The following is a 22,043-nucleotide window of genomic DNA, read 5'->3' as shown; positions in this document are numbered from 1 at the left end:
TGTACGTGCACTGTGATGTGTACGTATGTGCATGTCCTCATAGCCACGGGGCATGATGATGACACTTTTATCTTATTCGATTTTTTTGTAGTTTATTGCTTTTCACTGTTCTTTTATTGTTTTTATTTGTTTTTACTTATTCTTCTCTTTATTCATTACCTACTGTAAAGCACTTTGGTACATCGTAATGATTGTTTGTAAATGGCTATATAAATAAAATACATTTACATTTACATGATGGGAGGCCCCAAAGCATCATGGGGGGCGACTCTACTGCGCATGCTCTATGGGCCGCATAACGTGAAAGTAAACCCGAAAGTCAGAAACTTTTTCGGCGTAGTCCATAACTTAAAAACATAGAATACAAAGATTAGTAAAGTAAATAACATAAAGTAAATAAGTAAATAACAGCGGTTACAGCTGGAGGCGTCCTGTGAACAGATTGACAGGCATCTCTTTTACTATTGCGGTCTATGGGAAAAATGCTTTTTGGGCCACAGGGGATTTTTTTTTGTTACAATACCACGAGTGGCCACTGGGAAAAATCGGCGTGCCGGCTGATAGTCACGCAACATCATAAAACTACAAAACACATGACGTCATCGCGCAAATACGTCAGACGTTAGCAGAACCTATGAACGGGATCGTTAGGCAGGCGGATCAACAATTCCACGCAATCGAATGACATCCCTAGTTATTTTGGCTGATAATTGTTTTTGACATCTTTTTAATTTAAATTTAAACAGCTATTAGATGGGCTGCCATGATATTTGATTATCAATGTTTCCCTCAAGATTGGGAAATCCCACCAAGAACTCAAGGGCCAACAGCAGCAACGTCCCAATCAGGCTGAATGACATTTTTAAACCGATCCATTTTGTATTCTTCTGTTTTATGACACATTGTTGAAGTTGGAAAATATACATTATTTCTCTTGGCTTTAAAATGTAATCTTTGCCTGTAGTTACAGTAATTTATTCCCTGTTTGAAGTAGAGATGACTGCGGGCTGCATGGACAGTCGAATCTTTCACACATATTTCTTGATCACGATTGTTGTCATATGAAATAGTCTTTCTTCCACAGTACTTGTAATTTTCTTCACTCATGGATCAAATATTCACTGTTCTTCAAGGATTTCAGGTTTTAATGGTAACTCTACTAATGTCGTCTAAGAAGCTGCTTCTTGACTTAATCTAAAAAGTTTGGTGATGTAATAATGATGGACGTTTGTTTAACTAATTATTTCAAATCAATTTTCAGTGATTTATCTTTCCAAGTCTTGTTCCCTGTACTGAAATTATACCCATGAGAGTCATTCATTATAAGATGGCAGCCCTCATAGCAGGATGAGGTTTTCCTGAAAAAGAAACCGTTCACAGCTCATTTGAAAAAACAAGAAAAATGAACATGAACTTTATTTGACTGTTAATTTAGTTTAAAATTCAAACTCGTGAACTCCCAAGGCGGTTTAGTTCATTTCAGTTTGTGTGTGACTGCCCCTGGCTGCTTCACGCTGGTTTGTTTGAGGAAAGCGGGGGTGGGGATTCTCAAAGACGTAGCGGGGAGTGTGCTTCGGCTGTGTTTTTCCGCACTAGAAACTAGTTCCCAAACCGACATGAGCAAAACAAGCCTTCTGTGTTGATTTACACAGTCATTTGCACTCGATGTGAAAGTACACCACTCACACAGTAATTAGAAGGTAAATCAAGTAAATTAATTCACCTTGGGCGAAATATTTTGAGTGGCGACGCTGGCAACGCTAGCATGTATGTATTACGTGCATCCAAGCAGTGGTCAGTGCTGTGAGATTCGGACAATGCCTGGATCGCCAGGAAAACGCTCCCACACACTTATTTATGTCTCGGGAATGCGGGGATACACTTAATTTGGCCTGGGGGTGGCATATCCCTTTAAGATCCTGTTAAAGGGATAGTTCGCCTCTTTTGACATGAACCTGTATGACATCCCATATTAGCAATATCATTTATGAACATTGACTTAGCGCCTGTTGCATCCTGTGAGCCGAGTTCCAGCCTCGTTTCGGTGTTGATGAAGGTAGTCCGGCTAGTTGGCTGTGGTTTAAAAAATAAAGCGTCTTGCTTCTCAAAACAATATGCGTTCAAAAGAGTAATACATTTGCATCACAAAATGGTTCTCCAGGAAAAGGTCAGACCTCGCAATCGCTTGGCCCTATTTTCTCTCCCTTCGTATCACTACGGGCAATGTAAACCGTGCAGACCGAGCAGTAAACACCGTAACAGGTGCGGCTATCGCTAGGTGGCTGAACGCACTGATATGAAGAGAGGCAAAAATAGCGCCAAGCGATTGTGAGGTCTGACTTTTTCCTGGAGAACGATTTTGTGATGCAAATGTATTACTCTTTTTAACGCATATTGTTTTGAGAAGCAAAACGCTTTATTTTCGGGACCCTAGCCAACTAGCCGGACTACCTTCGTCAACGCCAAAACGAGGCTGGAACTCGGCTCACAGGACGCAGCAGGGGGTACGAAAATGTTCATAAATGATATTGCTAATATGGGATGTCATACAGCTTCATGTCAAAAGAGGCGAACTATCCCTTTAAGTGTGTTTTTTTTTCACAAGACAATAACTGAAATATACAATTTTGAAGAACACAGATATAGTTCTTAGGGGAATTATAATGGCTGGAGACAATCTAGCATGCTAACATGCTAAATTGGGATGCTAAATGTCAACTAGCTGCCATTCTTACATTTAGCATTTAGCGCTACATAGTTAGGTGCTGTACCCTCACAAACCAGCACACCCAGGGCTGTAGTGGAGGGTAAACGCACGTAAACGTCGTTTACGCACCTCTGGAATTTAGGAAAACCCACCTCTAAATAGCGTTTACGCAGCTCTTAATGGCAATTACGCACGTCAAAGTTCCCTGCGCCTTGTGATCTGCCGTTGGAATAATCCAAAATAAATTTGGTGTCATTTAAAAAATATTGTTGAACATACTTAACGCTTTAGTAGGAATCATTTTCATCTGCTCTGTATTCGGGTATGTGACCTTCCAATCAGTGCCTTTCGGCTGCGGCGGCGACACCAATCAGGATCCAGGGAATATGTAAACACATACACGTTGTGTAGTTGCCTGCCTGCCTACCTGTTCAAAGTTAATCATCATGGATATTAGGAGATATTTGAAGAGACCATCCAGTGCTTCCACTTCCGCAGATGCCAGCAAAAGGCCTCAAGTACAAAGTAAGACTGACAGAGATCAATTTACATGAGTCGTTAAATGTGCTTTATAAATAAGTTTGACTTGACGAATTATGGCAATGACAGAACGAGCTTTCAGATTAGCTAATGCGTAGTCATGCTATCCTTGTATTGCACTCGTCACCGCTAGTCATTCTACATCACGAAAGCTAGCAATGCCACCAGTGTAATTTTACAACAATAATTTTACAGCATGAGACGTTCTCGTGCTTCAAGGTGAAATGAGAATAGCAATTCAAATAAAAGATCATTGTCATTCTAAGTACCGCAAAAATACGATTTATATGATGGCTTATATATGATTTTTTTTTTGATGATTTTTTTTTTTTTTAAACAGCCATTGAATTGGCACGTATAAAACAAAAATAGCAATCTTATATTTTCTAAATATAAAACAATATAACAAAAAAAACATGCTGTATAGACTATTTATGCTGACATAGGTAGTTATAGCCTACATGAGTGATCCTTTAACTTATGTTGTCAGTGTAATTGGCAGGCTGCTTAACTGGTGTTCTCAGCCCCACAACTCTTAAATTCTACTTTTTTCAGGCAGTGATGGTACAGGCAATGAGGCAGAGATCACAGGGAGAGGAGAAACACCAGGAGATCAGATAGAGATAGAAGAGGAAAGAGGAGGAAATGAAAGAGGACCAACAGAGAATGAGGAAACAGAGAAAGATGAAATAGGAGATGAAGAAACAGGTCGTGCGAGAGGAGTAAGAGAAGAAACAGGGACAGGAGAGATGGAGAGTGGAGAGTCTGAAGTAGAGGGAGATGCAGAATCTGAGAATGAAGACACAGTGAGAGGAGAAAGAGAGAGCAGATGCCATCCCAGTATCTGGACAGAAAAACAACACATACGGTTCAAAAAAGATAACCCTTGGCTTATTGTCAATGGTGAATATCTTGGATGCAAAATCTGCAAAAAGGTGAAAGGCCTTGGAGTGTTTAAAGAAACAGGAATGTGTCTCTCAAATGAATGGGCCGCAACTAAAGTCACACACACACACACACACACACACACACACACACCATATCTACTGTAGATAGTTCTTACTCTACACATACTTTTCTTTACTGTTGAAATTTGAAATTTAATAAACTACAAACTACAAACACATTTGTTGACTGTCATTGATTTAATATGACTTTAACTGATAACGTCATGGAATATGGCCAGGACAGCCATACAGATTCGCGACACCTTGCGTTGCTTTGTGCTGTGTCGCGTCGCGTCGCGTCGCGTCGCGTCACGGTCTGTCTGATCAAAAAATTCATAGTTTACCCACCTCTAATTTGACCACTACAGCCCTGAGCACACTTCTTGCTGAGGTGATTTGTGTAAACTGTATAACATCCTTTCTCTGAACACCAGGTGATCCGTGAGAAATGTGGAGCTTAAAATGCAACAAAAAACAGCGACAGTCTTATCAGAATCAGACGGGCGGGTCATCGACACTCATCTCTCTCTGTGCTTTATGTGTCCTGCTTCACATCTGACAACGATTAGCTGTTTCGGGGGTGTTTTTCTCACATTAGGTTTCGTATTGTCACAACTGTTCGGCTCTGAGCGGTCATTCAGTCCGGAGAGAAATTCTGTCATCCAGACAAAAATCCCACGGAGAGAAAAGCCAGACATCTGATTGTTTCATTCTCTCTTATGCACGCATTTCACTGACATCTGATTTCACTGAAAGACTTTTCCAGATAAGCAAATTCAATCTTCTTTGGCCAGTTTTCTGCATGTTATGTCTGCGATGGGGAAAAAGGCTTCTAAACGTTGCCCGATGATGGAATCCTGAATGCTGCCGTTGAATCGTCCAGCGGACACACCTGCAGCCGATGTGGAGCTTTGCATGAACAGAGAAAAATAGTTGAGATTTGCGTAAAATCTGCAGCCACTGTTGCTCATCAGGTTTAAGTCGGTACAGCTGAGCGTTGCCACGTCTTGTTGAGTTCTGGCACCGGAGGAGCAGATGTGAGCCGACTCTGGCTCACGCCTTAGGAGAACAGGGTTTGGCTCTACAGATTTGGGTTGTGTTAGGCTGTCAAATCAGTTCCAGTTTGAGGAAAATTGGACAGGTTTTGGTCAGAAATGGCTCATCGAATAAGTGTAAGTGGGTCTGAGCTCATTCTCCTGACTCATTCACCACAAGTCTGAAATGAGTCTGGTGCCGGTTGTGACAGATTCAGGCCAAGGTTGGTTCTTTCATCTGGCTGGATGTGAAAAATGTAAGAAAAGACTGACACAGGGAAAACTGGAACCAAGGGAAAGAGGAGCAGAACCAGAGAGAGGAGTCTCTCGGACTTGGACATTAGAGGCTGAACGATTCTGCTTCTAAAATCAGACGAAACTGGAGATGTTGCCTTTGGACACGAAACACCTCAGAAACCTCACAAGTCTAAGCATGCGGTTACTCTGGATGGCACCCGCTTGGCCTCCAGCACTGCTGTGGGGAACCTTTGAGTTATTTGTGACCAGGATACGTCCATCAACTCACACATAAAACAAGTTTCTCCGACCACAGTTTCACCTGAAGTTTGGAACATCCCGACTTTGACTAATGCAGAAAAAAACGGTCTGAGCATGTGAACCTTCTGGGCTGGATGCTTATTGCTTACTATTCAGATGCAGCTGAGTTCTGATGGGGAACGACCGGGAGAGATCACACACTGGTGAATATATAAGACCGAGAACCTACATGCTGCTGCTGTCATCAACTTTGTTTTCTCCCATTTCTGAAGCAGGCGTCCTCAGCTTAGTCTTTTGGGTTTGTTGGTGTCCCCGTCCTGTCAAGGCCAATTCTTCCTCTCCACTGTTGCCTTTCACTCCTTAAATGCCCCAGCATGAGGGACAACGTCAAAACTGAAGATTTTACTTATCTTATTTAATTTTTTTCTATAAAATAAGCTGTAATCCTTACAGTTAAGAGATTGCCTACAGAAACATCAGGAATGGGAGATCCAAATTAGAGGAGGTGTTATGGTTGTTCTCAGAGGACAAGTAAAAAAAAAGGGATTATATCAAAAATCTATAAAGCACTACAACACGAATGCAATGATAACAACTTGGATATCAAAGAAAAATGGGAACTGGAAGTGAATATCATAATATCAGAAGAAGAGCGGGAGGAAACATTTAAAGAGGGATATAAATTAACTAATAGTCCAACATGGAGGGAATTCGACTGGAAAGTGAAAATGCGTTACTTTTACACTCCGTTCATTACATGGAAATACAGCAACACAACTGATTTATGTTGGAGGGCGTGTGGAGCAGTGGGTGACTCCACTCAAAATACAGGATTTTTGGAAGAATATTCAAAAGGAAATGAAACAGATTATGGGCATTAACCTCCATCTGGAAGCAGCACTTTACATTTTGGGTATAATTCCTGACAGTGTGACAGATAAGAGCTCTAAATATGTACTGAGAATCCTGCTGCTGATAGCAAAGAAGACTATAACAGCTTCCTGGTTGAAACCACAGCCTCCAAGCATAATGCAATGGAGAGACGGGGTAAAAAATGTGTTTATCATGGAAAAAAAATCACAGCAAGACTCCAGCTGAAAACAGACATGTTTGATAAAAGATGGTCATTATTAGTACAGGCAATGCCGGGACTCTAGTTACCTCTTTATTCTTGTTTTTCTTATTTTTCATTAATTACAGGAGAGTAGGTTCTTTCTTTTTCTTTTTGTATGGTTGTTTTTCTCACCTATAAAGTACTCATATTAACGCAGAATGCTTGTTAGGGCATATAGAGCGAAGAAGAGGATTGGATTAGCAGAAATATGACGTACAGGTGCAAAACACTGACTGAAATTTACAAAGATCTAGTCAGTGGAAGAAAAAAAAAGTAACTGATGAAATAACATATATGTCAAATAAAAAAATCAGTTATAAATTTTTTTTAAAAGCTGTACAGCTTACAAAGCTGTAATCGGGGTGGTCCTTGGCGTAGTGCTTTGAGCAGGCGCCCCATGTACAGAGGCTACAGTCCTCGCTGCAGCTGGCCCCGGTTTGAGTCCCGCATCGGACGGCCCTTTGCTGCATGTTGTTCCCCCTCTCTCTGCCCCCTGCTTCCTGTCTCTCTACACTGTCCTATCTAATAAAGGCATAAAAAGCCCCCCCCCAGAAAAAATAAGCTGTAATAAAAACTAAAGAATCTTCAGGAATTAAAGCCAAAAGACATAAAAACAGGGAGTGTTGAAGCCTGCCGAACATGCAGGGGCAATTAGTTCCATCATTTTGGAGCTCGGGCAGCAAAGGCCCGGTCAGTAGATCTGAGTGATCAAGAAGGCACATGTGACCTTAAAAAAGACCTCAGCCTGTCAAAGTGCCTTATAAGCCAGCCATAAAACATTGAAATCAGTCCTAAAACGTACGGTGAGCCAATGAAGAAAAGCGCCAACAGGGAAGATGTTCAACTTGATGGAACTTGTTTACTTTCTCTATGAAGCGAGGCGACTCTGAGGTCACCTTTGGTCCTTTTTAAATAAACTGAACTCACATAATAGAGCTGACGGGATCTCTTACAAACTATTAGAACTGGTGGAAACTGGGGCAGATGGTTGCAGTTTCCAACTGAAATATGTTCAATATGAGAGTGAATAAAAGAGAGAAAAGCCGTGTTAACTTCCATTTTAAGGCTGGAAGCATAGAGTAAAATTTATCTGCTACCAGACCATCAAAGCCTCGGAGGTCCAAAGAGTGAATTCAGGGGGGAGTGAGGTCATTTATAACCTCCCAGGAGACTCTGATAGTGGTTTGCTCAAGTAAAAAAACATTAACGTTCCTCTGCAGAGAGCCCCAGCTGTCTTCAATTCCTCCAGTTTTATTGAGTCAGTAACACAGTGATAGCCTACTGTCTCAGAGACATTTCCATCCAGCTTTCCAGCCTGAACCTCCACAGATCTCCCTCTTCTTCAGCAGCCGGAGGACTTCTGCAGAAGGGTCGGAAAGGGAAGGCATGCGGCCACTTTATGGCATTTCCAGACACGAGCAGAGTGAGTCTGAGCAGCGACAGACTATTTATTGGTCAGAAAAGCGTCCGATGTGCACATTCCTGCCTCCTGACACAATGGAGATGACATCAACCCACCAGCCTGCAACCACACTCCACCAAAGTGACACCGAGAACCGAACCAGAAACATTACAGCTCCGGCATTACATCATCGGACACTGCTGCAGAGGTGATGTCAGGAGACGTTACGTAATTAAGCAGGGGCATCGCTTTTTCCAAACAACACTCAACTCTTTGACTTTCTAAGAGTTAAAACCGGCTCAAATGAGTAAGAATCCAGTTGGCTGCAGGAGAGAATGTATTCCTGAAGCTTTGAGTTTTCTGTCTGAAAGCTGGCAAACCGGTTAAATGGAAACGGAACATGTGTCAAAATTAGATGCACAAGCAGATAATCATGTGGTTGATTATCGGTGTGATGTATGTGTTGCACAATGCTTTTTTTTTTTAACATTATTGATCATCCTGCATGGATGCACGGCTGAAAACGAAAGAATAAATTAATAAGACCGTGTTGCTGAAAGACTTTGGCTGCAGAAACAAACAGGACATAGCTTATAATGTGGCTCATTCACACACTAAATCAACACTAACATTCACTGAATGGATGGATTTATTCTCCACAAATCAATCGTTTTTAAATGAGCTGCGGCTTCTGCTTGTTATTACACAGTAATAAGGTCCAATTAGAAACCAGGTTGTAAAAGTGTAAGCCGCCTCCTTTACAACAGGGTTTAAAACGCAGCTAATTCAAGGTTATTTTTCACAAACTGCATGAGATATCAAACAGATAAACAGAGTCGGTGAGAGAAAGATCACCCAGGTCTGGATGAGGAGAAAAGCGGGTTCGCTTACAGCTGGAGGGGAGCTGTTGTAAATCGGTGGAAGCCTCTCTCTTTCCCTCTCAACTCCTGACAGTGCAGAATGTTCTCCATCCATCCTCTCGGCGTGGAAAAGTTGTTTTCTCCCCGGAAAGACTCACTCCTCTGCAGCCTGTGCGTGTCTGCGTCTCAGAGGGCTGCACATGTTTCCACCCGCGCCAGATCCTGACCCTCAGTTACCCGACTTTCTGCTCGCTCTGCTCCGTTGTTTGGCATAAATCAGGGAGATTCACATCCTCGAAATTGAGTGAAATCTACCTTCGTCTGACAGGTGGGTTCTCCGTTACGCACGCAGCCTGACGCGCAAAACGTCTCCAAAAGGCTGCGCGTAAAGTCTCCGCTGGAACCCGCTGAAGAACGCGGAGTTGTGTCGGATTTAACGCGTTCAGGGCGGCTTTCTACCCGCTTCTCCTCTGCCTGTTTCTCTGCTTCTCTGCGTCGTCTGTCGGGGAGGCAGCACAGCTGCGGGCCGGCGCCATGTTTGGAGGAGGAGGAGGAGGAGGAGAAGGAGGCGCCTGGAGAGCGGAGTTGGGAGACAGGAGCGTCACGCACACGTGCACGCGCACAGAGAGAGAGAGAGGGGGGGGGGAGGGTTAACGGGAAACGAGAGCTTCAGATTCAAAATAAAAGAGTGAAACGGATCAGTTGGAGGAAAAAGACAAAAATCTCATTTTAAATGTTGAAGCATCTAAAGTGGCGGAACCAAACCAACAAAACTGTAAACATGGATTCAAATAAGAGCAGCTTAAACACAACATGGAGGCTAATAAATGTCCTGTTCATAAGCAACAAAATAATAATGACTCAAATTCAGTCATGACAGGTATTATATAAATAATGATTGTCATAAATGCATGATTAAGAATGATATTCTTGTTAGAGATATTGATGTTTTTATTGGTTATCTCATGTTTTTAATTTAAAAATCTTTTTTTAATATTTACTTTCTATTATGTAATGAACTGTGCAAAAGTTTGGAGCCACTCCTCATTTCTTTGTAAATTTCAAGGAAAACAGGAAGCAGCTGCAGAGATTAACTGAAACCTAAAAGCTCTTCTTTGGATGTGGGCTGCCTTTTGTTGCGTTCTCTGCCAACATGATCCCACACTGCTTCAGTAATGTTGAGCTCCGGGCTCTGGGGAGGATTCATCCCTCCATCAGACCTGCTGCCACTGATTTTCAGCCCACTTCTTGTGTCCTTTGGCACAGCTCAGCCTTTTCTCCCTGTTTCCCTTCCTTAAGAACGGCTTCCTGACAGCCACCCTTCCATGGAGCCCATTTCTGATGAGGCTTGGGCCAACAGCAGATGGATCAGCTGAAGGTCCAGATGCATCTCTCAGCTCCTGTGTCAGGTCTTTGCTGGATTTTTTCCTCTTTCTTAAGGACATCACTTTCATATCCTGTTCATCTGCTGTAGGTAGTTCTTTAGGCCTGACACTTCTTCTTTTGTCCTCCACTTGTCCAGTTTTCTCAAATGTTTTAAGGACACATTGCACACCATGCTGAGATATGCCAAGTTTTCAGCTAACAGCTCTTTGGGAATCACCTTGTTGCTGCAGAAATCCTGTTTTCTGTCTGTCAGACTGTGTTATCTTTGCTGTTTTTCACAGATGCAGCTAAAGAAATGGGAACAAATCTTAATTCCAGTCTAAAACCCACAAAGAGCTTCTAGATTATTCATTTCTGGTGGCATAAAACAGTTTAAACATTTCATTTTTATTAATTGTTCCATAATTAGTCATTAGATTATATCTTATATTCCTTTTTCAAGCTTTAAATTGAATCTTTTTTAGTTTTTCTTGATGTTGAATAACATATAATTCTTATTGTCTGTTTGTTTTCCTGCTTTTCTACTTTTAGACGTGATAACATTCATTTTTTGGATTAGGATTTTTTTTTAACTGAATTTCATATATTAATTTGTCTCTTTTGGTAACTGAAAGCAGTTTTAAACGTAAATGTACAAAAAAGTTGAAACTATGAAGCTGTTTTTCACACATGCAGCTAAAGAAATGGGAACAAATGATGTGTCTCTGTGACAGGCTGCTGGGAACAAAGTGCCTAAAGATCCAGTTTAAAATGGCTTCTTTGCTAAGTTGTCTGTTCTGTGTGGACACAACACTGGTTCATCCCTTGAGTTAGGAGCCTTTTTCCTGCCTGAATGGGTCATAGCTCAGAGTTAAGTGGCTTAACAAAGAAAAACTGGACTGAAAATAAGTAAAAAAGCAGAAAATGTCCAAAGAAAAACTCTAAAAGAGCTTCAGAAAGCTGGAGAACTGTTGATCAGGACACTTTAAAAGTCTGGCTGCTTGGAAAGAAAATATGAAGAAATGAGGGCTGGATGATAGCCTGGGTGACACGTCCACAATCTCGTTTAGATGGTGGTCTGGGAACTAGGTGTGCATTTTCTCGTATTTGAGGCGTGGTTTACGAATGCCTGGAGCCGTTTATTTGGGCGCTACGAATGTCTATCAAATGACGTCAGGTTCTTCCCATGCTGCTTTGCGCGCGATTCATAGCCAATTGTATCACTTATACCAGATGACGACAGAAATTCGACGAGGGAGAAGAAAAAAATGGAAAATAAAAGTAAACTTGCGCTCTAAGCTACTTAAATTAACAACAAAGTAGGCCTATATGCTATATTCTACATGAATTTTTATGTTGTAGAGTTGTGAATTTATTTTCATAATGGAGAAATTGAGCAGCCTTGCTTTGTTGTCTACAGTAGTAGATCAACCCTCATCTTATTTTGAAGCTCCCAGCTCCCAGAAGTGACGTCGACGCAGCTTTAGCTGCAGAGAAGCTATCAGGCTTGTGTTGATGATAATAATAAACTCCTGGACTATTTTCAAACTTCCAAATGCATCGTTTGGTGAGTACAGACCATATTTGTACTACTGTAGAAGTTTGGTGTCATGGCATGTGATTTTAGTGTGGTAATTTTGGAGATACGGACCAGGATCCATTAACCCTTGTACAAGCTATTCGGGATAACTCAGTAACTCAGCTGATGTTCAGCCAATATCGAAAAAACTGCGGGTGGGCTACTTGGCTGGATGTCACGGTTCAAATGACCCTAGGGTGAATCTACTCCGAAACACTTTCTAAGGCTGCGTCGAACGGTAACGTTGTGTCCGCTGTCATGTTGGATTAACGCTCTACAAGCTTCGGTGTAGCGCATAGACGTCGTCATCGTCTTGCTGCCCCCCCCCCTCCGTTCTGTGATTGGTTCCCAAACTCTGGCAAAAATAAGGGCGGTGGTTTCCAGGCTGACTTTGCAGTGAGAATGAAATCGAGCGCAAAGCAGCAAGGGAATTCCCAGGCTAGCTGGATGAAGCATTTTGCACAGAACAGTAAATATAAAGTTACTCACAAATGATTTATAAAGATAGTTTAATGTAAAAACTTTAAGATAAAGTATCTCAAACCTAGTATCTCTGGTACTTCAGCTTGCTTCTGTCTGGTGAGTTTCTCTGAATGTGGATAAATAAACAGTTTTCATTTCTCAGAGTGAACATTTTTAAACAACTATTTTTCAGATCATGCTCACCATTTGTGATGTAACGTATAAAGAACGAAGGAATGAGACCAGAACTGTTCTTTCTGATCCCTTGGTTTCATTTAAAACCCGCTGAAATGACACTTTCTGCCGAGGTAAAGGGTTTCTCTCTGAAAAGAAGCTTTCTTTTGACAGTTGTGGCAGGAAGTGAGGAGCCGGGACTCCTCCCGTCTTTGCTGTGGAGCTGCAGACTCTGCGTCACAGCTACAATTGAACTTCTAACCATAATTAGTGAGAAACAGGATCCGGGCTGCGGGCCAACTCTCCCTGAACATAAAGAAACTGAATCGCTCCTGATGTTACAGCTGTGAGTGTGTGTGGTTTCTCATCTGGACTCTCCGTCTGGCTTCCTGAAACAGCTCCAGTGTTTCACCTTTTAAGATCATTTATTCACTTTAATTTAAAGACCAATATGAAGTGAAACAACTCCTCTGTGTATGTAAGACCTGAGTCTGACCACGGCTTCAGTCTATGGCTGATTACAGGGTGTGTGTTTGATTTCTGTTTATATGAGGCCTTCGGTTTCAAAGGTTGCAGCTCGAACCAGTATAGCATCACAACTTTGCCATTAGTCCAGCCTTAATGAACGCAGTGCCTTTGAATTATAGTGGAAGGGCTCTCTGACATTCTGATGTAAAAATGACAGCCCTCGCATGCAGATTAACAGATATACAGTCTGTTGAGAAATAACAGTAGATAACTGTAATTTATCAGCGTAAAACAGTAGTCGCTGGCACACACTCCCTCTCTAACACCATGACCGCTGGGTACATGTTAAGCCTGATTCTTACTCGGCGCAACCTCGCTCTTACTAGCTGGTCGCAAATGGCGCAAACGGTCATGTGACCCAAAATTCCGCCACGCCCCCCGTCGCAAGCTAGAAAATCCTTGCGCGTCGCAAGGTCGCGCACACAACTTTTTTTCTGACTTCGTGTGCGCTCAACCGGAAACAGCTGACCAAGAAAAAGAAAAAATGAACACTGCAGAGACCGTGGTGACCGAGAGGATGCGCCTCTACAAACATCTGTACGACACGTCTATGAAGTTACACTGGGACAACACGGCAGTTGTCAGTTCTGAGATACATATACAGTTCTACACCCAGAGTAAATTCATTCCGCATCTGCATCAGATGTGCCAGCCTCTGCTGACGTGACACCACAGGTGGCATTGTGTATGCTTTCTTCGTATGCTTTTCTTCGTCCGGTTCTTCAGCTTGTTTCCTCAACAGTGACGCCCGCTGGTCTGGAGAGAACTGCAAATGTGACGCATACTCGGCGCAAACTGCGCTTATGAGCTGAAGGAACTGTGAAGGGGCTGGCGCTTTCGATGACGTCATTAATGGTTCTCGAGCCAGAAGAGTTGCGCGGTTGCGCCGAGTAAGAATCAGGCTTTAATGTTCTGCTCCTGAGGGGTGCTGGTTTGAGAAATAAAAATAATCTGAAATCAAAGCTGACTCAGAAGAGACGTTTTTTATTCATTTATTTTTATTTTTTATTTTATTTCTTTTCTTTTCTTTTTATTTATTTTCAATTTTCATTCCTTTTAATTATTATTTATTTAGTCATTTATTATTATTTTTAGTAGTAGTATTTTTATTAGAATTGGTACTATTATTTTTGTTGCTAATCATTGTAAATATTTATAATTTTTTTGAGCTAATTGACTAATTTGAATTTCCCCCATTGGGGGATGAATAAAGTAATTTTCTTAGGGCTGGGCAACGATTAAAATTTTTAATCTAATTAATCACATGATTTCCCTGATTAATCACGATTAATCGCATTTGTACGCAAAACCCAAAAATTAATTCCGAGTAAAAGTTCCGTACCCTTTTCCATGTTTGGTGGATCTGCCGATTACTTTCTTTTCCGGTTCCGCAGCAGACAGCAACAGACTTTTACAAAATAAAAGCCTGTGAGCAACAGACTTTTACAATAATAAAAGCCTGTGAGCAACAGACTTTTACAATAATAAAATAAATAATAAAACAGGGGTGGTCGGTGGCGTAGTGGGTTGAGCAGCCGCCCCATGTACAGAGGCTATAGTCCTCGCTGCAGCTGTCCCCGGTTCGAGTCCCGCATCGGACGGCCCTGTGCTGCGTGTTGTTCCCCCTCTCTCTGCCCCCTGCTTCCTGTGTCTCTAAACTTTCCTATCCATTAAAGGCACAAGAGCCCCAAAACAATTAAAAAAATAAAACCTGCGTTAATGTTGCTGAATACTGCGTCGACGTCACTTCCTTGATCTGGGAGCTTCAATGTAAGATGAGGGTTGATCTACTACTGTAGACAACAAAGTATATTCTACATGATTTTTTATGAATTTTTATGTTGTAGAGTTGTGAATTTATTTTATCAATGGAGAAATTGAGCAGCCTTGCTTTGTTGTCTACAGTAGTAGATCAACCCTCATCTTACTTTGAAGCTCCCAGATCAAGGAAGTGATGTCGACGCAGCTTTAGCAGCAGAGAAACTATTAGGCTTGTGTTGATCATAATAAACTCCTGGACTATTTTCAAACTTCCAAATGCATCGTTTGGTGAGTACAGACCATATTTGTACTACTGTAGAAGTTTGGTGTCATGGCATGTGATTTTAGTGTGGTAATTTTGGAGATACTGCCAGGGTCCGTTAGCGCTTGTACTAAGCTATTCGGGATAACTCTGTAACTCAGCTGATGTTCAGCCAAGATCGAAAAAACTTCGGGTGGGCTACTTGGCTGGATGTCACCGTTCAAATGACCCTAGGGTGAATCTACTCCGAACTATCACTTTAAGCGGGGATAGAAAATGGAAGGATGGAACTAAGCAACACGTGAAAAAGGTTTCTGTGGAAACAAAAAAACTTTCCTACATTTGTTGGGCTTTGAGAATCTCAGGGCGGTCAGATTGAGCCGTGTTTGTTTTTGGAGCTCGGCCCTCCATTCAGCAGCAGACACCCACTGCTGCTGGAACTCCAGATGTGTTTGACATCTGTCTCGAGCTTTTATGGCTTCTGGGCTTCAAAACATTCGCTCCATCCTCAGTGCAGTTTCATCCACCTGATACAGCAACACGAAACCTGCCAGGCGCCTTCGTTTGTGATTTAGCGTAGCGTTCAAAACCACGCTGGAAAGTTCTGGAAATAACAGAACTCTGTGCAGCAGCCGTTGATTTGATTTGACTCAAACCTGCAAGTTCATCGTTTCCATCTGCAGAATTAAGGTACTTCTGCATCATAGCAGCGTTATATAAGAGCAGACGATCTGTGGCGGTGGATTTATGGGCTGCAAATAGCATCGTGGAAACGCCACGAGAGCTGCAAAATGAGCCCATCAGGGAGGCGGCGGGTAGATAAATATGTGGATAAATAAGGGAGGGACAAAAGCTTATGGTCATTCCAACCATGTGGGCGTATTTTCCAACCCAAAGATTACTAACTTATCTTGTCCAGATGCTCCGGAACAAAGTGGTTGACTTCTGACCTCTCTGACTGAACATAAAAGGTGTCAGTGTGTTCAGTTTTGGCCTCGGAAAGGCAGATATTCAGCACAATAAAACCCAACCCAGACAAGATTAACTGCAGTTTCTGTAACTCTTATCTGTGTCCGTTAACAAATCACTCCAGTTCCAGTTCCCGCTTAATCCGGTTCCAGTTCCCGCTTAAACCATTTCCAGTTCCAGCTTAATCCAGTTCCTTCTTAAACCAGTTCCAGTTCCTGCTTAATCCAGTTCCTTCTTAAACCAGTTCCAGTTTCTGCTTAATCCAGTTCCAGTTCCTGCTTAAACCAGTTCCAGTTCCCGCTTAATCCGGTTCCAGTTCCCGCTTAATCCGGTTCCAGTTCCCGCTTAATCCGGTTCCAGTTCCAGCTTAATCCAGTTCCTTCTTAAACCAGTTCCAGTTCCTGCTTAAACCAGTTCCAGTTCCTGCTTACTCCAGTTCCTTCTTAAACCAGTTCCAGTTTCTGCTTAATCCAGTTCCAGTTCCTGCTTAAACCAGTTTCAGTTCCTGCTTAAACCAGTTCCAGTTCCTGCTTAAACCAGTTCCAGTTCCCGCTTAATCCGGTTCCAGTTCCCGCTTAATCCGGTTCCAGTTCCTGCTTAATCCAGTTCCAGTTCCTGCTTAATCCAGTTCCAGTTCCTGCTTAAACGAGTATCGAATCGAATCGTATTGAATCAAACCGTATCGTATCATACCATACCGTATCGTATCGAATAGTATCGAATCGTATCATACCATACCATATCGTATCGAATCGTATCGAATTGTATCAAATCGTATCGAACTGTATCATATTGAATCGTATCGAACCGTATCACATAAAATCGTATTGAATCGTATCGAACCGTATCACATAAAATCGTATCGAATCGTATCGAATCGTATCGAATCGTATCGAACTGTATCATATTGAATCGTATCGAACCGTATCACATAGAATCGTATCGTAGACCGAATATTGTGTATCGTATCGAATCGAACTGTATCATATTGAATCGTATCGAACCGTATCACATCGTATCGAATTGTATCAAATCGTATCGTATCGTATCGTATCGTTGGCTGAATATCGTGTATCGTATTGAATTGTATCGTTGGCTGAATACCGTGCATCATATCGAATCGTATCGAATCGTATCGTATCGCATCGTATCGCATCGCATGGCATGGTATTGAATCGTATCGTATCGAATCGTATCATATCGTGAGATTAGTGTATCGCTACAGTCCTAACCTGGACAGGTTAGCAGTCCAACGCAGGACCTGAATTATCAGTTTTAGTATCAAATACTGAACATTTCCTCCTGTAGTCATGTGTCAAACTGGTCTGACCACAGAATGTGAGGACCAGCAGGTTAATGCTTCCAGTCAAAACTCAGGTATCGATTCCTGCGTCACATGTCGGCTCTGAAACCCACTGGCCTTCTCCGCTGTTGCATTCACTGACAAGTGGGAAATCAGAATGTCCTACTTCCATCCCAGTAACCAACATTATGAGTTAAAGGTTAAAGCGGGGTGGAGATGAAGATGAGCAGGCTGAATGCTGCCGCTCTGAGCTGGGAGCGTAACAGAGACCTACTGAGATCCCGTCTGTAGATCCCAGGGGAGTGTTCTAGTATTTTAGTAAAAATAAAAAATAATTTCCTTAAGGACTTTACACGACGAGTATCCGTCTGATACTGTTGCACAAACATATTCATACACACCCAGTATTAAAGTTTCCAGAACAGGTTTGATTACCTCTTCTTTTGTCAGTCGGGATCATTCTGGAGCTCTTTTATCGGCGGCTGAAACTCTCCTCGCTCTGAAAGACCGACCGGATGAAGCCATAGATGGATAAAAACACACCGGACTCAATGTAAAGATGGGTAACATGGCTGATTTAAAGGGATAGTTCGCCTCTTTTGACATGAAGCTGTATGACATCCCATATTATCATTTATGAACATTTTCTTACCCCCTGCTGCGTCCTGTGAGGCGAGTTCCAGCCTCGTTTTGGTGTTGATGAAGGTAGTCCGGCTAGTTGGCTGGGGTTTAGAAAATAAAGCGTTTTGCTTCTTAAAACAATATGCGTTCAAAAGAGTATTAAATTTGCATCATAAAATCGTTCTACAGGAAAAGGTCAGACCTCACAATCACTTGGCCCTATTTTCTCTCCCTTCGTATCACTGCTAATATGGGATGTCATATAGCTTCATGTCAAAATAGGCGAACTATCCCTTTAAAAGCTGAGATTTCCCCACACTTTTTCACAAGACTCTGCTCTGTAGATGCCGGAGGACCAAAGTTCTTGGTGGGGTGGTTAAAGGCTTCGGTGGATGCTTCTGTTCTACCCATTCCTGACACCAGTTCATCAGCTGATTGGAGAATCTTTTCTTTGGATTTGTGTCTGTTGATCAAACAAATGAACAAAAATCAGGTGGTTCATCTGATTTTTATCGGACTGGTAGATGTTTAGAGGGGTAACGTCCACTGACTGACGCAATAATGAATTTTTTTTTCTGGCATCAGTCAGACTGGATACACGGTAAAAAGTGGGTAAAAAGGAAGCAGAGCAATATTTTTAACCCACAGAAGCGTCAAAGCTGCTGATCCAGGCAGCTTCTCGAAGCCTAAAAAAGAAGCAGGTTTGTACTCTGATCCTGTAGAAAACTCTGAATGGAAAAGGCAACACATTCAGTCATCACCTGTGTGACTTACAGCATGAAAGCTCTGCTTTATGAGACACCAATTCAAGCAGCAAAGTTTGTTCTTGCTGTGAAAACAAAGTCAGGAAACAGACCTGTTTCTGTCTCAGCCAATAGCAGGTGCTACATGTAGCGTAGCTCCTCATGTTTCCACAGGGTTCCCGCGGGGTCTTAAAAAGTCTTAAAAGCATTGAATTTATGAATTTGGAAATAATACCTTAAAAAGACTTGAAAAAGTCTTGAATTTTGATATCTGGGTCTTAAAATTTGTGCAGTAACTTCTCCGTATCGCCTTCTCCTCAAACGTTTCATTTGTCAACTAGGCTACTATTATTTTGAAAAGCCTAAATAACGTAGCCTAAAATGAAGAGTGGTGGAACCAATCAAACGGAACCGGACACACTAAATTCGCGAATCAAACGCGTGTGAGAACGTGTGAGAACGCAACGCTGCCGCTACCGCTCCGCCCTGGGTCCAAGCACATCACATTGCTACAGCACTGACACAGACCACAGCAACAAGCCAAGCAGAAGCGTGAAAAATCAAGGCAAATCTCAGCAGAAAACCAGAAAGTTTAACTTACGCCGTCATGTTGTTTTTTAACATTTGTTTGCGTTTCCTTACTTCCCATTTCTTGCTGGGATTATGGGGAATTTAATGAAGCGTGGCGCCACAAAGAATCATTTTGTCACTGGTTAAAACCAGTGGACAATAATGTATTCGAGGCTTTTTGCACAGTGTGCAAAAAGAGGATTCAGCTTGGTACCATGGGCTTGAAGGCTTTAGAGTCTCACGCCAAGTCCTCCAAGCACATTGAAAATATGAAAGCGAAGAATCAAACTCCTTCCATCGCCGGGGTGTTTCAACCGGCCAACGCTAGCCAGTTAGCTATAAATGTATCTGAGCTAGCAGATGACGTTAACCAGCCAACTGCTAGTACAGCCCCTCCAGTTCCGACCGTCACCGCAAGCAGAGTAGATCTGCGCACAGCTTTTGGGTCCACACCAACCATGAAAGCAGAGGTGTTGTGGACTCTGAACACAATCGCCAAACACCATTCATATAATGGAAACGAGGGTATTTCAGAGTTGTTTAAATGCATGTTCCCCGATTCCGACATCGCTGCCACAATTACTTGTGGTCCCGACAAAATGGCGTACATAGCCAAGTTTGGTTTAGCTGTGTTTATTAAAGATGAACTTGTGTCCAAGGTCAACAAATCACCGTTCGTTATTATGTTCGATGAGAGCCTCAACGAAACCACAAAAAACAAACAGCTGGATGTGCATGTCCGCTTCTGGGACGAGGGACGGGTTCAGTCCAGATATCTGGGCTCCCAGTTTATGGGACATTCCACTGCCCAAGACCTGCTGTCACATCTCAAAGTAAGCATAACCTTTTTTACTCAATTAATTGATATCATTTTTTGGACATACACCGCCCTGTAAAACCAATGACACATGATGAATTAGGTACCTACCTTATCAATGTTTATATTTTATGTTTATGTGTTTATGTTTATGTATATACTGTACTTGTCAGATGCTTTTATCCAAAGCGATAAACATAGAACATACATGAAAAACAATCACTATAAAAATTCTAATCACTTAAGGAAAGAATGTTGTTAATACAAGTAGAATGCATTGCTTAAATGATCGTCTGAAAGGTATTTTTCATGTCGCAGATGCATAGGTGAACAGATGTGTCATGTAGGCTACTCAAAAAATGTTGGAATTGATTTATTTTCTTTTTTTGTTACTCTTTTGAAATTCTAAAACATCACTGACCCACGTACACAACCGTGCATTATAGTGTGAGCGTGTCTAACAATATGTACTGCTCATCTAGTCCTCTTATCTTGAGTAATCAAATGCAGCCCTTTTTTTCAGGAATGCATGGACAAACTGAACCTGAGGGACTTGGTGTCCATTTCAATGGATGGGCCCAATGTGAACTGGAACCTCTTTGACCTTTTCCAGAAAGATCAAGCTGCGCAGTACGGAGGTGAGTAGTTTATAATGCTAGTGCTGTGTGTGAGTGAGTGTGTATGTGATCCATTAGTAATTATAGAAATGTATTTTATTTGTACTACACTTTACATTAAATAAACAATTTCAAAGTGCTACAGAGAATTTGGTTTCTAATATCAAGTTTGCAATGAAACTTTCAGGTGTTCAGCTCGTTTGTGTGGGGAGCTGTGGCCTACACACACTACACAACGCTTTCAAGTGTGGGTTCACTGCATGGCAGCTGGACAAGATGCTGAGAGCAATGCACACATTGTTTCACAATGTGCCTGCCAGGAGAGAGGATTACATCACCGTAACCAAGTCCAGTGTGTTCCCCCTGTCTTTCTGTACCCATCGTTGGGTAGAGAACCTTCCGGTTGTGGAGAGAGCCCTGGCAGTCTGGCCATCACTTCTCCTGTACATGGAAGCTGTGAAAACAAAGAGACTCTCGAACCCTGGAACAGGTAGGCCCTTCTTAAATGCTGTGAATAGGTCTGTGATTAATTAGATTAAAGATTTTAATCGTTGCCCAGCCCTAATAATTACCCTTGCTCAACTCATTCTTATTGTAATTTAGCCAATTATCTGATCCTTTCAGTCCCATGTGACCCCACTGAGTGCCTCTAAATCGTCCCAGAGTGTGCAGGGTGACAGCTGTAACAGGCTCCAGCCCTCCTGCAACTCTGAAATGGATTAAGCGGTTACAGAAAATGGATGGATGGATGCAATTCTCTGCTTTCATACCACACCTCTAGTTGCGTAATATAACTGGAAATGTTTCTGCCCCATGAGAGATTTAAGATTCTGTAAATGTGGAGATAAATATAGGGAGGTCATCTTTAGCTCGGTTCGATTCAGTTAACACAAGCAAATAAAGGAGATTTACGACACATTTGCTGTGTTTTAATAAAACAGACGCACCAATAAAGACGTTGGCTTTCTCGTGGTGTGCGATGCACCGAGCTGCTCATCCTCTGTCAGTTTGTGCTGATGGGAAGACTCAGAGGAGCTGGAAGGGAGGAGAGGCGGAATATTTGGTTTTGATGCATAGCAACGCCTCAAACTGTGGGAGAGAGCAGAACCAACATCTGGGAGAGAGGCAGAATTCTCCTTTTCAGGCCGTTTGGCAGCAACACACACAAAC

General features: G+C 42.2%; 1 protein-coding gene across 2 annotated transcripts in view; it reads right to left on the bottom strand.

Moving 5' to 3' along the window:
- The window catches only part of hectd2 (HECT domain containing 2), a 108,722-nt gene extending 99,026 nt beyond the window's left edge, over positions 1-9,696 (bottom strand). Inside the window, exon 1 of one of the 2 annotated variants that reach the window (XM_075481278.1) lies at positions 9,098-9,696. In XM_075481278.1, coding sequence (XP_075337393.1) covers positions 9,098-9,217 — 120 coding nt within the window. In that variant the 5' untranslated portion in view covers positions 9,218-9,696. The remainder of the gene's footprint in view (positions 1-9,097) is intronic. The other variant, XM_075481287.1, reaches the window with a different exon arrangement.
- Between the last annotated feature and the right edge of the window lie 12,347 nt (positions 9,697-22,043).

Source organism: Odontesthes bonariensis, chromosome 2, assembly GCF_027942865.1.
Source record: "Odontesthes bonariensis isolate fOdoBon6 chromosome 2, fOdoBon6.hap1, whole genome shotgun sequence".
In the NCBI taxonomy this organism is placed as follows: domain Eukaryota; kingdom Metazoa; phylum Chordata; class Actinopteri; order Atheriniformes; family Atherinopsidae; genus Odontesthes; species Odontesthes bonariensis.
The sequence above is the reverse complement of the archived record's forward strand: the minus strand, read 5'-3'. Positions and strand labels throughout refer to the sequence as shown.